The sequence below is a fragment of the Poecilia reticulata genome, chromosome 19 (assembly GCF_904066995.2).
Source record: "Poecilia reticulata chromosome 19, P_reticulata-male-v2, whole genome shotgun sequence".
Taxonomy (NCBI): Eukaryota; Metazoa; Chordata; class Actinopteri; order Cyprinodontiformes; family Poeciliidae; genus Poecilia; species Poecilia reticulata.
The window spans coordinates 3029698-3044192 of NC_088848.1; the positions used below are offsets into that span (position 1 = coordinate 3029698).

Consider the following 14495-nt stretch of genomic DNA (forward strand, 5'->3'; position numbering starts at 1 on the left):
CATCCGAGACATTTTACTAAACAAAACCTGCAGAACAGATTTAATCTGTAATGATCTGACGGGGTCAAAGGTCGTGTGAGACAACGCACAGATGTTGCTGTGGAACATGAAATCCTCCACAAGCTAATAAACACATTTTAATAAACATATTCCATCCATAATGTTTGTTTCTGCCTCTGAAGGCACAGCGTGGTTCTGTTATAACGAGTCCAGACGGAGTCCAGATGGAGTCCAGAGTCCAGACGGAGTCCAGAGTCCAGACGGAGTCCAGATGGAGTCCAGACGGAGTCCAGATGGAGTCCAGAGTCCAGACGGAGTCCAGAGTCCAGACGGAGTCCAGATGGAGTCCAGAGTCCAGACGGAGTCCAGAGTCCAGACGGAGTCCAGATGGAGTCCAGAGTCCAGACGGAGTCCAGAGTCCAGACGAAGTCCAGACAGAGTCCAGACGGAGTCCAGATGGAGTCCAGAGTCCAGATGGAGTCCAGACCGAGTCCAGACAGAGTCCAGACTGAGTCCAGACGGAGTCCAGACGGAGTCCAGACGGAGTCCAGATGGAGTCCAGAGTCCAGACGGAGTCCAGATGGAGTCCAGACAGAGTCCTGGCAGAGTCCAGGAGTCCTGACCTCTCCAATCCCGAGACGCTCCCTCCTCCTCCGTCCTCCTCCGTCCTCCTCCCTCCTCTGTCCTCCCTCCTCTGTCCTCCCTCCTCTGTCCTCCTCTCTCCTCTGTCCTCCTCCCTCCTCTGTCCTCCTCCCTCCTCTGTCCTCTGTCCTCCCTACCTCGGCTTCCTCTTCTTTTTCTCCTCGGACTCTTTGTTTCTCTTCCTGCCGCTGATCTCGGCTTCCCACTGTTTCTTCACCAGTGTGTAAAGCCTCATGGTGGCCTGAGCGTCCTGCACCTGGAACACACAGGAAGTGACCTCACGTTAGCCATTAATCAGCTGATACTCCGGTGAAAGCTTGGGTTACTGATGACTTACAGACGAGTGTTCGCCCTGCTGGACTTTCACGTTCAGGACTTCTCTGCAGAGGACTTTGAGCGACGGCCGGCTGCTCTAAAGACGGGAAACCAGATCGACGCAGCTGGAAGTTTTGATTTTAACTTTAAAACATAACATCACTTTATGTTTTTATGTTACCTTGGCGATCCGCCTGAAGGGTTTGTACTTCTGTGTGTCTCTGATGAACTTCTTTGGATGATCCAGAAGCAAAATCTGAAAACATTTTCTAAAGTTAAGCAACCATTTAAAGCTGCTTTTTAAGTGTTTGTTGTTGTTATTCACACCACATGAACCTTTTCACATTTCATCACATTACAGCAGAAAACTTCAGGCGTCAAACTCCAGTCAGCGAAAAGCCGTGGCTGCAACTTTAAGATGCCAACATGCACAAATCATCATAATTATCTCACTTCATAAACTGGGATTTATGGGAGAGGAAGAAGGAGAAAGTCATGAACCACGTAGGAAACATGTGGCAGGAGGTGATCTGGTCAGATCTGACCAATTTGTTGTTTTTGCTCGACTTGCAAATCAGCGTTAGTGTGGAAAAACAACAACATAGTTGATAAGAAAATGGATGGAGTTGAATCCGGAGCAATCCTGGAAGAAAACATGGATGTTTCCTTCCCCATTTGAGGTTATAACACAAGAAGATGTGAAAACATTCAATAAAACTTTGTAAAATGTGTCGTTTACCATAGAATAAATCCTTCCAAAACTTGAAAAGATTCAATTTTAAAGCCTAAAATGCACATCAATAAATGTTAGGATATAAGAGAAGCAAAAATGATAGAGAAGTTGCTCTTTTATCTACATTCATCAGGGAAACACAAAATTTGAAATTATGAGAATAAAATCACATATTTTCTAGATTTTCTTTTTCTTTTTACAAAATTTTAACATTTTTCCACTTTTGGAAAACCTTTGACTTTTTAAACTCAGACATTTCCAAGTTTTTTGTAGAAAATTTCACAGATTAATATCAAAATCTCTGATTTTTTTCAAGCAAATTTTCAACTTTTCAAACTCAGAAACATTCATATTTTTTTCTACAAAATTTCTGAGATCATTCTCAAAATTTCTGAGTTTTTTTGGGGGAAATTCCCTGTAATTCCGTTTTGCCAGCCTGCGTACCTTTAAGTCGTTGTGGATGGCATGTCCGACCACTATCCTCCCCTTCAAGATGTCGGCGACCTCCCTCTGCACCGTCTGGACATCCTCTCCTGCAGTGAGCCAATCAGAGACATTAAACCCAGTCACGTGACCAGGAGCTCATGCGGATGCAGCCGTTTGTTCGCCCGCCGGCTCACCATCCTTGATGTCCTCCGGTCGGATGCCGCTGACGGCTGTCCTGTAGTCCGTCACCTTCTCTGTGGGTTTCACATATTTGTCATAGATGCATTTCCCAAACTTGTTCACCAGGGACACTCGGGCCAGGATGCTCTCTTCGCCATCAGGACCGACTCCCACCATCTCACAGTCGATGGCAACAGTTTGGGTTATTCTGGCAACAGAGAAGAGCAACCAGGGTCAGGAACGGGAATCCAGAAGGATTAATAATCAGCTGCAGATGTTATTTGACGGCAAATGATGAAGAGCAGACAGACAAACCATCACTGATGTGAGCTAAAAGGTTAGCTGCACTAACGCTAAAGCGCTAATCATAAACATTAGTTTTCCTAACGCTGAATCCCGACACCAACATGCTATTTAGTGGAGGCTAATGCTAAAGAGCATCAATTTAAGTTTGACATTATAATTTACATTAGGGCTGAAACGATTCCTTGAGTGATTCGAGTACCTCGATTATTAAAATTCCTCGAGGAAAATTGACCTGCCTCGAAGCTTCGTTAATTTATGTTTTATCATTTAGCGCACTGTGTTTCAGCCGGAACATTATTTGCGTTGCGCGGAGCTCTGACTTCCGCCTCTGAGTTGTTGACGGAAGCTACGTGTTGGCGGCATAACGTCCAATCTTCAAGTTCGGCCCGCGGGGATTTTACTGATTGGTGATAATTCCGGGTTTTCATCGTTTTTGTGGGACCAATAAACATCCTTAAAATGACCGGCGCGATGCTGGGAGTTCGGCAGCCTTTCTGCTCCGGAGCTGCTGGTTGAACGGCGGGAAGAAGCTGAGGAGGATTTCTACAGGTGAGCGGAGAGACTGAACACGGCGGGCGGCTGAGGGTTGATGCTTACAGGGTAAGAGCAGCTTTACGGACGAACCGCACAATAAACTTATATCATCCCGTCTGAACAAACGGGAGGCGGAACATGGCGGGTAGATGAGTTTCTGAACGGAGGAGCCGTAAATATCCCGTGTTTCTCCCCCGGTCTACAAAAAAGTAACTGGTAGGGAAGCTCAAAGGTGGAAAAAATAGACTGATGTTGATATCCGATAGTAACACTGGTGTTATGGAAGATTTACCAATATTTTATTTCATAATTGTTTTTATCCGATTACTCAATTAATCGTAAGAAAAATCTATAGATTACTCGATTACTAAAATAATCGTTTACAACAGACCTAATTTACATGATATGTCAAAATGTTGTAACATGTCAACATTGTTCTACAACGCCCTTACATATTGTATTTATGTTTATATCTTATCTGCTGTCGGTCGTTTATTTTGAAATGAAAAATAAACTACTGCTCCCCTTCAAAGTAAGAGCATGGATATAAAAGTCTGATAAATTGATGGAATATTAACAGCCGATAACCAAAACTTCACCACAGACGTTAAACTTTATCCAACTGGATGTTTACAAAACACTTGCATAAACTGGATCTTTCGAATTTATCCAGAAAAATGAACATAGAGAAAGCTAGGGGTGCTAAACATGTTCAAAGTTAGCAAAAAGAGCTAAACACAAAATGAGCTTTGAGTCCCTCCTAGTCGCCTTATTGCTGCTGGTTTTCTGCCATGTGAAGCAGGAGAGGCTTTCAGACACATCAGTCATGAATCAGTGGAAGATTCAAGAACAACGTTTGGAAAAAGTGAATAGAAATGACAGTTAAAACATGCTGTGTGGCTTTATGAGTGATTTATTTCATTAACAAGTAGAAGGAATTATTAGTTTGCATTAGAAAAGGTATTGAAATATTTTCTTCACTTGTCATAATGTAAAGACTATAATCCAAAAATCCTCTAAAAATAATGTGGGATTTCTGATTGTTTTAGAAATTTATATCTAACCTGGTTTGTCACATAGGAATCACTGTTAGCCCAACAAAAACACACAATTAAAAAAACCATGCAAAAACATCTAAAATCCATTAATAATACATTAATAAATACTACATTTCTTCTGAAGTTCTGATTTTTTTTTAGCAGTTTCTATTATTTTTTTGTATCATTGACATAATTATTAATAAAACTGTTTTATGCTTTCATATTGTTCTATAATACCAACACTTAATGTCACTTTTTCCTTTCCATGTTAATAAAAAACATTAAAAAATGTTTTAAACCTTCATCTTCATTAAGCTCCTATTCAGACATCTACCAGCAGAGGGCGCTGTGCGACCAGCAGAAGCAATTATCTCTGAGTTATAATGCTAAAACAAACAAACAAAAATACTGAACATAAAATTAACAGACGTGTCTTTAAATCATTTATTTACCGGTGAAGTTATAGTTTAAGTTTAATTAAATTACAGCTCTTTACTTTTTCAACAGTTTCCACTGAAGAAGGAAACATCACTATAAGAAATATTATAATTAATCCCGACACAATAACAAATTATGCCAGACGATAAATTGTCCCAGATCTTATTGCGATAAATGATAATGTTGTTGCTCTGAGAAAATGTTCAAGTAATATAACAGTAATAGTGGAAGAACATTTTCTCAAAGAGCAATAAACTCTGAATCCTAACGAACATTTAAACATTGAAACTGGAAGACGTTTTAAATATCCAAAATAAATAAACAAAACAACAGAAACAACAAATAAAATCAATTCTGAAGTCTCTTCTGACAAACTTGTCTTTCAAAACAGGGACAGTTGAGACCAAAGCAGCAGATTGAGAGAAAAAGGAAAAACGATAAATCAAGCAAATGAAAATTATTGAGTTTTAGTTTATCTTTTGATTAATTTATTTATTGTTTACTGTGACAGGTCTAATTGTGATTTTATTTTATAACACAACACCATTATTATTATTATTATTATTATCATTACCAATAATAATAATAATTTCATACAATAAACAAATTCACATATGAAACTTAAGCAAAGAGTAACAATAAGAATAAAGAGATGAATTTTGTGAATCTCCATCTCAGTTTCCCATTAATCTGTTTTTGCATTAATTCACACTAATGTCGACATTCCTGTTTTTCCAACAGGAATGTTTTCACTCACCCGCTGAAGGCCGACTCCTTCACCAGGGACGTCTCCGTCTCTTTGCTGCGGATGCCTTGTTTCCTCCTCATGATCTCTGCTGCCTCGGCTCCCATCGTCTCCTCGATCACGTCGGGGTCGACGTCGTCGAACCAAAGGTCGTCCCTAAAACAGGAGCTAGGAGTCAGAGCGCTGCAGTCTGGCTGGGACTGGGCTGTTTGGAGTGTGTTGGAACCGTCGACATAACAAACATAATCTGATCAAGAAAATTAGACGTTTTATGCGACTTAAAATTCACTCTAAAAAATCTGTGGTTCAGAAAGTTGATCTCAGTTTAGAGATTTTATTTAATTCTGATTTATCCATCCATCCATTTTCTTACACCCTTGTCCCTCAGTGGGGTCAGGAGAGTTGCTGGTGCCTCTCCACCTGGCGTACCGGGCGAGAGGCGGGGTCACCTGGACAGGTCGCCAGTCTGTCACAGGGCAACACAGAGACACACAACCATGCACACACACACTCACACCTAGGGGCAATTTAGACAGACCAATTAACCTGACAGTCATGTTTTTGGACTGTGGGAGGAAACCAGAGTACCTGGAGAAAACCCACCATGCACAGGGAGAACATGGAGACTCCATGCAGAAAGACTGGGAATCGAACCCAGAACCTTCTTGCTGCAAGGCAACAGCTCTACCAACTGCGCCACTGTGCAGCCCGTGACATTCTTATGTTTTGAATTTTTTTCCAATTATCTTACGAAAAATGTTTAAGTTATGAAACACAAACGACTCTTCAGCTTCATCATTTGTGTAATTTTAGATGATGTTTTGATTCCTGACCCAGTGGAACCAGTTCTTCTAAATTCACTAAACCTGAACCCAAATATAAACATTTACAGTATACATACTCTGTCGGCTTCCTCTCCTCAACCAATGAGATCTTCTTCTTCTTCTTCTTCTTTGGTCCCTCTTCCTCACTGTTTGGCATTTCTTTGTCTTTTTTCCTCTTTGGAGCAGCAGATTGCTGAGAGTCTGAAGCTGCCGGGAGCTTCAGCTTCTCTCCAGCCTCTTTAGGGTCAACAGGAACCGTTTTCTGCTTTTCTTTTTTCCCAGAGTCCTTTTCGCTTGGAGCGGCAGTGATCACAGAGCTCCTCTGAAAAGCATTTTCTTGGTGTTTCTTTGTGGTGAAGCCATTTTGATGCCTTTTCTCTGGCTGGCTGCTCTTCAGGATCTGTAGGGAAGTTTAGGAAAAATCAGTGTAATCTCCAGTGAACACTTCTATATAAATACATCTACACTGCAGAGACCAACCTGCTGTAATGATTTCCAGTTGGCAGAGATCTGCTGGGCTTCCTGCGGAGGTCCAGGTTTTTCCTGCTGCTTCTGTGGAGCTGCTTGCTGCTCCTGCTTCTTCTTCTTCTTCTTCTTCTTCAGGTTCTGTTTGATCCAAAACGTCTTCCTCTTATCTTTAGATGTATGTTTATGGATTTTAGCGTCAGAATGCGCTTTCTTCTCCTTCGCCTTGGACATCGTGATTTAAAACGTACCGGATGACGATGTCCGGTCGAGAATAGTTTACGGAAGTGAATTTACAGTAAACGGGATAGTAACACAAAAAAGTCTTCAAATGCGCTCTTTAAAGGCTCATAATTTTGCTCACCCGTATGATTTCCGAAGCCATGCTGCATTGTATCTCTCTAGTGTGCAACAGTAAAATGTTCCCGACGAAGCAACACTTCCCGATTTTACACAACTAACTAAGTGGCTAAATTAGTTTCGTTTTTTACATAATTGAAAGCAAATAAATATCTGTTAATAAAGTTACATTTTCAATGTTTAATCGGTCCCGTTTTTCTTTATATTCGGCGTTATTTCAAAGGAGGAACGTTTGTTCTGAGCAATGTTTCGCATCGACCTGACGTACAGTACGGACAAACGTCACTGACGCTAAGGAGGTTGTCGGAAGTCTTCGTGGTGGATTTTGCCTACATAAACTGTAGGTTATGTTTGCATGTTAGTTAAAATTGTTCTCGTTATATTAATTTATGATATCTCGACTATTATTTAGCCCAGGTAATTTGACCAAATTGCTTTTTTCAGAAGTATTTCGTACAGAAATCTGAGTGTTTGTCATATAGCTTGTTGATAAAGGAAGTAAACGCTAGTTTGGTTTTATAAGAGGGTTTTTTCCTCTCTCTCTTATTTGATTTCTTTAGTCTTGTGCTTCCGTTTTGGTTTCAGATCATGGTGGAAAACTCTCCGTCTCCCCTGCCTGAGAGAGCCATCTACGGCTTTGTGCTCTTCCTGGGTTCACAGTTTGGCTTCTGTAAGGGTTTTCTTATTAACCACGATGCCAGCCTGTGGAGAAGTGGTGGGAAGTGAAAACCACCGCATATGATTGATTATATTCATTATATATAATATGTATTTATTGCACATTTTAAGATGATTATATAACCTTTAGCCTCTGATGGTAACCGGTGACACCAGAATTAAGTGAAATCTGTTGGTATTTTTTATTTTCATGCCGATTCAAATTTTTTGTTAAATTTAGTCGTGTTCCTTTGTTCTTTTCTGACACTAATAAGGCTGAATGCCTCAATAAAGATGTGTGGTTATTACAAGGAGAGTCATCTTTGTGACGGTGCTGTCTCCTCTGTAGTTTTGTTCTGCCTGTGGGCGTATGTACCAGAGGAATGGCTTCATTCAGTAGGACTCACCTACTGGCCTCAGAAGTAAGTTACCTCCCTTATAATAAAAATTAGATATCTAGCTGTCTTGGTTATTGTTTTATGAAATGCTTTGTGTTGTTTAGGTATTGGGCTCTTGCGATGCCAATCTACCTCCTGGTTGCTCTAATGGTGTCTTTGGTTGTTTTGTTCGGCATTAACATGAACAACACGGCTCCACTGGACTCTGTGGACAACGTCACAGGTGAGACTCCATCCTATAATTTACAATAGCTCCTACTGAACTGCAGGAAATAAAGCTATACATATTTTATTTAGAAAAAAAAAAAGTTATTTCAAAGCTTGAGAGCTCTTCAGGCACAACATGTTCTCATCCAGATATTGCTGAACTTCATCTTTCTGTCACAGATGTATTTGCACAAGGTCAGAGGTCAGACTGCTGCAGGAAGGGCGGAATACCCCGACTGGAGGACGTCTCCATCAGTGAAGTCAACAAAATGTTCTATTTATCCTCTGAGACGTGACAAACAGAGTAACTGAGCAGTTACTGGCCGTCGCTGTTTAGTTTATTTGATTGTAGTTTTCTTGTTGGAAAAAACTTATATAACAACCGTGATATAATGTTAATATAAAAAATCCTCAGATTTTTATTTATTTTTCTTTCTTTATGGGTCAATGTGTCTCTTAAATGCAAAGTTTTATGTAGCAATTATTGTTTTTATAAAGCTCTAAGTAAAGTATGGCTATAAATCTGTAATAAATGTAATCCTTTTAAAGCAATTCCAAGATGAAAATGCATCAATTCATGTTGGAGATGATAACAAGGCAACAAGCAAATAATACTTTTGTAAATGATTCATTTGTTAAATTGATGGCATAAATCATAATGGAAGCATCAATGGTAATGCATATTATATTGAAAACCTACATAAATGTTACATTTGTCTTAAAACAATAAAGGATAATAACTGTTGTGTTTGTACAGAAGGAAGAAAGATCATTCTCAGTTTATGTCAAATTTTATTTATTTTGTAACAACTGATTTGAGTCACTGAAAGTCTCCATTGTTGTATGTTGCGGTCTTTCATATATTTTATTGATATCAATATCTGAATTTTGATGAAATGTTAATACCAGTTTCCTTGCTCATTAGAAAACCTTTAAATACAGGATAAAATATTTCTTAAATAGTTTTTTTGGGGGGGGGGATGGAATGAGCTGGGTTTTGTTTTATTGAATATTCTTGCTTTTATGGAGTTAAATTCTGTGCAAAATTATCCACAACTACTGAACCTGCTGGAAAGATTTTATTTTTTAATGAACTTTTATTTATACATATTGTCTCATTGATATTTAAGATCTTATTTACTAGAAAGTATTTTTTGTGTGTGTGTGTAAAAAGCCTAAAAATGGATCTTTATTGCAGTGGTTCTTTTATACATTGTTCACTTTATTTTTCACATATTGCAATGATTTGATGGTGAAATAGAGACTGTACTGACTGCTGCAGTGACCTGCTCAGCATGCTGTGCTAGCTGGTATTTGTGTTTAAATGCACTACATACTATGATTTCTATCACTATATTTTAAAGTTTTGTAAATATCAACTGTTAAATGAGATGATTCAGGGATCCTAAAACAAATAAACACATTGAAACGTGTTATGAGCTTCATTATTAACAAGTCATGTCAAAACATGCTAGATTAGGTTTGGTAAACTGTTGGATAAAAGCATCGTTAGCGAGATTAGTTTATTAAAGAAGTTTAGATAAAGTTATGATAAACTATTCGGTGATGGGTTGTAACATAATGAGTTTTCTTAGCCGTGTTGAGTTGCTAGGTCAAAATGTCTGCCGCTGTTAATGTACACCATAAAGCATAAGTTTGACTGTACTTTGTCGTTATGTTGTTGATTTTAGTTGATTATCTTATCGATATGTTGGCCAAAGAAAAATTCTGAAAATAAAATGAATAATTTCACTATTTTCTTGGAGGAAATAAAAAAATGGAAACTGCTGAATTTCAAAACGAAAAAAAAATGTATATATATATATATATGACCACTAGAGGGCCCTAAAGTGTCATCGTTGAAGATTCTACTTACTTAAATTGTTAGAAGAAGAATCTTTTGTTTGGCTATGAGCACAGCAGGTGTTGTTTAGCGTAGCTTGTATTATTTTATTACTTAGTTTGTTAGACCCGCAGCCGGTTGCAGTGTTTTGGCCGCATTTGAACCACATGGCCTTCCCGGCGCCGGTGTGGCTCGCTGTCCAGGAGGAGCTGCTGGAAAGCGGCGAGCCAGAGGAGGACTGCGGCTCCCAGAGCTGTTTTGACGACTTTGACGACCAGGCTCTGTTTGAGACCTTCCACCTCTCCAGACCCTGCATAGTCTTCATCACAGACGCCGTCCGCATGCGCGTTAAGTCGGCCGCCTTTAAGAAGAGCCATCCGCCGGTGGACGTGATGCTCATGACCGCGCTGAGCTACTACGCCCACGGCGTGTTTACCACTTCCGTGCAGGCGAAGGCAGGGATCAACCAACCGGCCGGCCTGGTCAATGCGGTCAGCGTCATCTCCGGGGTTATCGCGGGAATGTCGGACGTGTTCATCTCCTTCCCTCTGACCGCCGAAGCCAGAGCCAGAACCGCGTCCAGGATGGAGGAGCTCTGCGGGATCCCCGGCGTCCTGGGCGTCCTGGCTCCGGCGCACTTCAAGATCAGAGCCTCCCCCTACGACAAGAAGTCCTTCAAGTCGTTCATCAACACGCTGGGGTACACGTCGGTGGTGAGCCAGTTCATATGCGACTCTGAGGGAAACATCCTGAGCGTGGAGAAGTGCTGCATGGGCAGCGCGTTTGAGCAGGAGCTGTGGGACTCCTCGTTCAAAGGGAGGGAGGTGGAGGACGACCAGCATGGACCTTTCTGGTTTATTGGTGAGGCATGAAAAAGATGCAAAAAACCCCAAAAAAACAGGTGGTTTTTGCAGCAATGGCTCGTGCAACCTCCGCTTGTACCCCCTCAACCCACAGCAAACCACAACACGTAAAAAAAACACATTTCCTTTTTTTTGCTTGCCTAATTGTAGCTCAGATACCATCTAACTCAGGGGTGGGCAACTCCAGGCCTCGATGGCCGGTCTCCTGCAACTTTTAGATGTGTCTCTACTTCAACACACCTGAGTCAAATAATAAGGTCGTTAGCAGGACTCTGGAGAACCTGCCTGAACAGAGGAGATGATTAGTATGTGTGTGTATGCCAGTGCATGCTCATGCATTAATTCATGTATTAATGAGTGTGTTAGGATGTGGATTTGCACATCCTACACATCATTGAGGAGGAAAAAAAAAAAAAAAAAAAATTCCCTGAGATTTCTGATGACCACACTCCAGTCTGGTAGGTGGCGGTAAATGCACCTTAAGTTGGATGCCAGCCGCCAATAAAAAACAAAAGAAGAAGAAGAAGAGGAGGAGATGATTCAGCTATTGGATCCAGGAGTGTTCTACCAGGGAGACATCTAAGAGTTGCAGGACACCGGCCCTCGAGGACCAGGATTGCCCACGCCTGATCTAACTTGTGCATGTATGCATGAAACCCACCGGAACCTGGTCGGATAAATAGGTTATTCTGTTAAACATAATGGTTGTGCAGCTCTTTTCCAAAGCTGCGCTGCGCAGAAACCAGAATCCCATTAACTCAAATCCCAGTGTGAGGTTTAATCAGAGCTGTTCGTCAGCTAGCAAATAGAATAAAGACAAAACTGTTGACATAGTCACAATAAAGCCCAACCCATTAGTCACCAATGTATGGAAGAGGATTAGAAAAAGAAAATTCAGATTTTTTTCCCCTTCTCAGAACTCTTAAAAGAAGTTAGGGTGAATTTTCTTAGATGTGAATTCTTAGAAAGACTAGCAGCTGTTGGCAGTTCACCAATAAATCAGCAGAGGTAGCAGAGAACAGAGAGATTACACTGAAGTAAGAGAAGCACTTCAACATGTTTCTACTCAAGTAAAAGTACAAATCAGCCATAGAAGAAATTAAGAGTAAAAAAGTATTTGGTAAAAAGTTTACTCATGTAATTGGTTTACTGATCCTGATGAGCAGCTGCTGCTTTTTCTCCCAAATCCTGTTGAATCAGCAAGAATCAATTAGTTTTTCCATCTACATCAAGTCCTTAGAATAAAAAACTTTATTAAAAGATAGGAGATGTAATTAGGCCAAATCAATTAAGCACATCACAAATTAAAACAGATTCATTGTAATGATTTATCTTTTTTTTTTTTCTCTTTCTACCAAAAACTGGATGATAAAAGTCTTCAGTTTTGGTCCCAACCAGCTCTTATTTTGAAGGACAATTTTGTTCACAAAGACTTCAAAATTAATTTTATGTGTTTTATTTATTTTGATATTTAAAATGTTTTCCAGTTCCAGCGATAAATGTTCATTAGAATTTAAAGTTTACTGATCTTTTAGAATATCTTCTTGGATTATTTTACCATTACCGTTAATTACTTAAAAATGGTCTCAAAACAATATTATCGTTTATCGCAATAACTTCTGGAACAATTTATCGTCCAGCAAAATTTGTTATCATGACGTGCCTATATGTGACATTTCTGTGCTTCGTTTTTGTCTAACTGAACTCATTTTCTCTGGTTTCCTGTGAAGGAGGGAAAGGCTACCAGTTGAGCAAACACGTCCTGACCCCCGTGTCCAACCCAGCGTTGGACCGCGAGGTCCGCTTCAACGAGGCGCACGCCAAGGTGCACCGCGTCATGCAGGTCATGCTCAGCACCATGAAGAGGCGCTTCAGGTGTCTGCAGCAGCTCGGCTTTGCAGAAGAAGCCTCTCTGAACAAAAAGTCCAACATCATCAAGTCGTGCAGCGTTCTGCACAACATCGCCAAAAAGTTCTCTGTCCCTCTGCCGCCGCGGGCCGGGATGGGTGAACCGTCGTACCCGGGCAAGCCGTATACGTCTCCGATGGAGATCAACCTGGAGGCACTAAAAGCCCGACAGGAACTCATCGACAGGAACTTCTCTGCCTCCGTCGGCAGCCGGGACTCGCCGTGAAGCGAAGAGGATCTGTGAAATTCATTCTGTTACCTTTGATGCGATTAAAGAAGAAAACATTGAACATTTTTTTCTTCCAGTCAGGAAACTTTGGGTTGTTTTGAATATAAAATGTTTTATTTCTATGTACAGATTCCATTTTTCTACTTGAATAATTTTATAATTCTAATAAAATTTATAACATTCTCTGGTCATTTGAAGGATAACATTTTTAAATAATAATATAAGGCAGCGTAATATTAGAACCAGCAGCTGTAAACTACAAATGCATTTCTATACAGTATAAACACCATGTATAAGTGAGCTTTATATAATGACACTGTTAGCTTGTCATTATGTGCATCAAGTCTTAGTGCTGGGCTGAACCGGCGCCGTCGGGTCAGCGGAGCTGTCGGAGCGCCGTGGCGTTGACGTATATAAGGTCGTCGTTCTCGTAAACGTTCTCCTCCTGGCCGCCTGACGACTGCAGGCTGTCCATGATGCACTGGTGCAGGAACACGTACTGGGACTGACGAGGGACATTTAGACAAAAGATTTTTAATAGAAAAGTTCGATAACGATTTCCTCTTCGAGTAAAATTCAAGCTGACATCGGCAATACCAATCTGATACCAATACTTTGTGCAGATGATCTTATTTAGGAAACATCTCAGTTACTTTCTGCTTTTGTTAAGAACTATTGAAGGAAGTACTGGAGTTTGTTTTACTCGCAAATGTACAGAAATCTTAACAGCCAAATAACCATGCGGACAATAAATCTATAAATAAACACCAAAAGCAGCTTTGTTAAATTTTATGGGTGTTTGACGTGGAGATAAGCCTCCGTAATAAACCAGCAGAGTGTTAGTTTTACCTCCGTCTGCACCATGTGAGATCGATGCTGCCTCATCTTGTAGACGAAGCTGTTGATGCCGACAGCCCGCTCCTGCTGCAGCTGCTGCAGCAGGACGTCCAGGGCGATGATGGTGCCCGTGCGGCCCACCCCGGCACTGATGGGAAAACAACAGGTAGAAGCACCAGCACGTTCTGGGTTAAAAGTATGAACATCAGCAACAGGAAACTACATGCAAATACTTCCGTTTTACCATATTTTATTATACAGAAACCATTTAAAATATGTTATCTCTTCTATATAACTTACACTAGAGTTTTTGTGTGATTACTTCCTCTATTGATCCTTTGCAGCTACGTCACTTAATCATTCGAGGCGCCATGATGGACGCCGGAAGTGAGGGACGACAGTACTGAACAGAGCTACTGAAACTGTTTTCCAAAGTTGTTTGTGCCAGTTTATTCATGGCTTTTTCTTGTTCGAGTCAAGATAATTTGTCTGTGAACGCAACTCACCTGGTTGAAGCTCATATACGGCAGGATTTACAAAAGCTG

At 40.6% G+C, this 14495-nt stretch overlaps 4 protein-coding genes and 1 long non-coding RNA gene across 6 annotated transcripts in view; 3 read left to right on the forward strand and 2 right to left on the reverse strand.

The window, feature by feature from the left end:
• The window catches only part of LOC145549197 (uncharacterized), a 26532-nt gene extending 26277 nt beyond the window's left edge, over positions 1 to 255 (forward strand). Inside the window, exon 3 of the long non-coding RNA XR_014085172.1 lies at positions 183 to 255. This is a non-coding gene — a long non-coding RNA (uncharacterized LOC145549197). The remainder of the gene's footprint in view (positions 1 to 182) is intronic.
• rexo4 (RNA exonuclease 4) lies at positions 12 to 7279 on the reverse strand. Its single transcript, XM_008436586.3, has 8 exons — positions 6664 to 7279; positions 6261 to 6583; positions 5372 to 5515; positions 2311 to 2504; positions 2135 to 2223; positions 1139 to 1213; positions 980 to 1054; positions 12 to 898 (listed from the first exon to the last, which is right to left on the reverse strand). The coding sequence occupies exons 1-8, from the start codon at positions 6880 to 6882 to the stop codon at positions 776 to 778; spliced, it is 1242 nt and encodes a 413-aa protein (XP_008434808.2). The 5' UTR covers positions 6883 to 7279; the 3' UTR covers positions 12 to 775.
• pigp (phosphatidylinositol glycan anchor biosynthesis, class P) lies at positions 7239 to 9703 on the forward strand. 2 transcript variants are annotated; one of them, XM_008436583.3, is made up of 5 exons: positions 7239 to 7348; positions 7594 to 7678; positions 8015 to 8087; positions 8168 to 8286; positions 8451 to 9703. In XM_008436583.3, the coding sequence occupies exons 2-5, from the start codon at positions 7597 to 7599 to the stop codon at positions 8564 to 8566; spliced, it is 390 nt and encodes a 129-aa protein (XP_008434805.2). In that variant the 5' UTR covers positions 7239 to 7348; positions 7594 to 7596; the 3' UTR covers positions 8567 to 9703. The 2 variants fall into 2 exon arrangements, with proteins under 2 accessions (XP_008434805.2, XP_008434806.2); XM_008436584.3 differs by having other exon boundaries at positions 7311 to 7425.
• Positions 9704 to 10107: 404 nt separating this feature from the next.
• Positions 10108 to 13296, forward strand: LOC103481236 (putative nuclease HARBI1). Its single transcript, XM_008436587.3, has 2 exons — positions 10108 to 10974; positions 12707 to 13296. The coding sequence occupies exons 1-2, from the start codon at positions 10281 to 10283 to the stop codon at positions 13108 to 13110; spliced, it is 1098 nt and encodes a 365-aa protein (XP_008434809.2). The 5' UTR covers positions 10108 to 10280; the 3' UTR covers positions 13111 to 13296.
• A 103-nt stretch (positions 13297 to 13399) lies between these two features.
• Positions 13400 to 14495, reverse strand: part of LOC103481237 (protein tyrosine phosphatase receptor type H) — a 31241-nt gene continuing 30145 nt past the window's right edge. Inside the window, exons 23-24 of the mRNA XM_081601007.1 lie at positions 13963 to 14098; positions 13400 to 13618 (exon numbers count right to left, since the gene is read on the reverse strand). Coding sequence (XP_081457133.1) covers positions 13490 to 13618; positions 13963 to 14098 — 265 coding nt within the window. The 3' untranslated portion in view covers positions 13400 to 13489. The remainder of the gene's footprint in view (positions 13619 to 13962; positions 14099 to 14495) is intronic.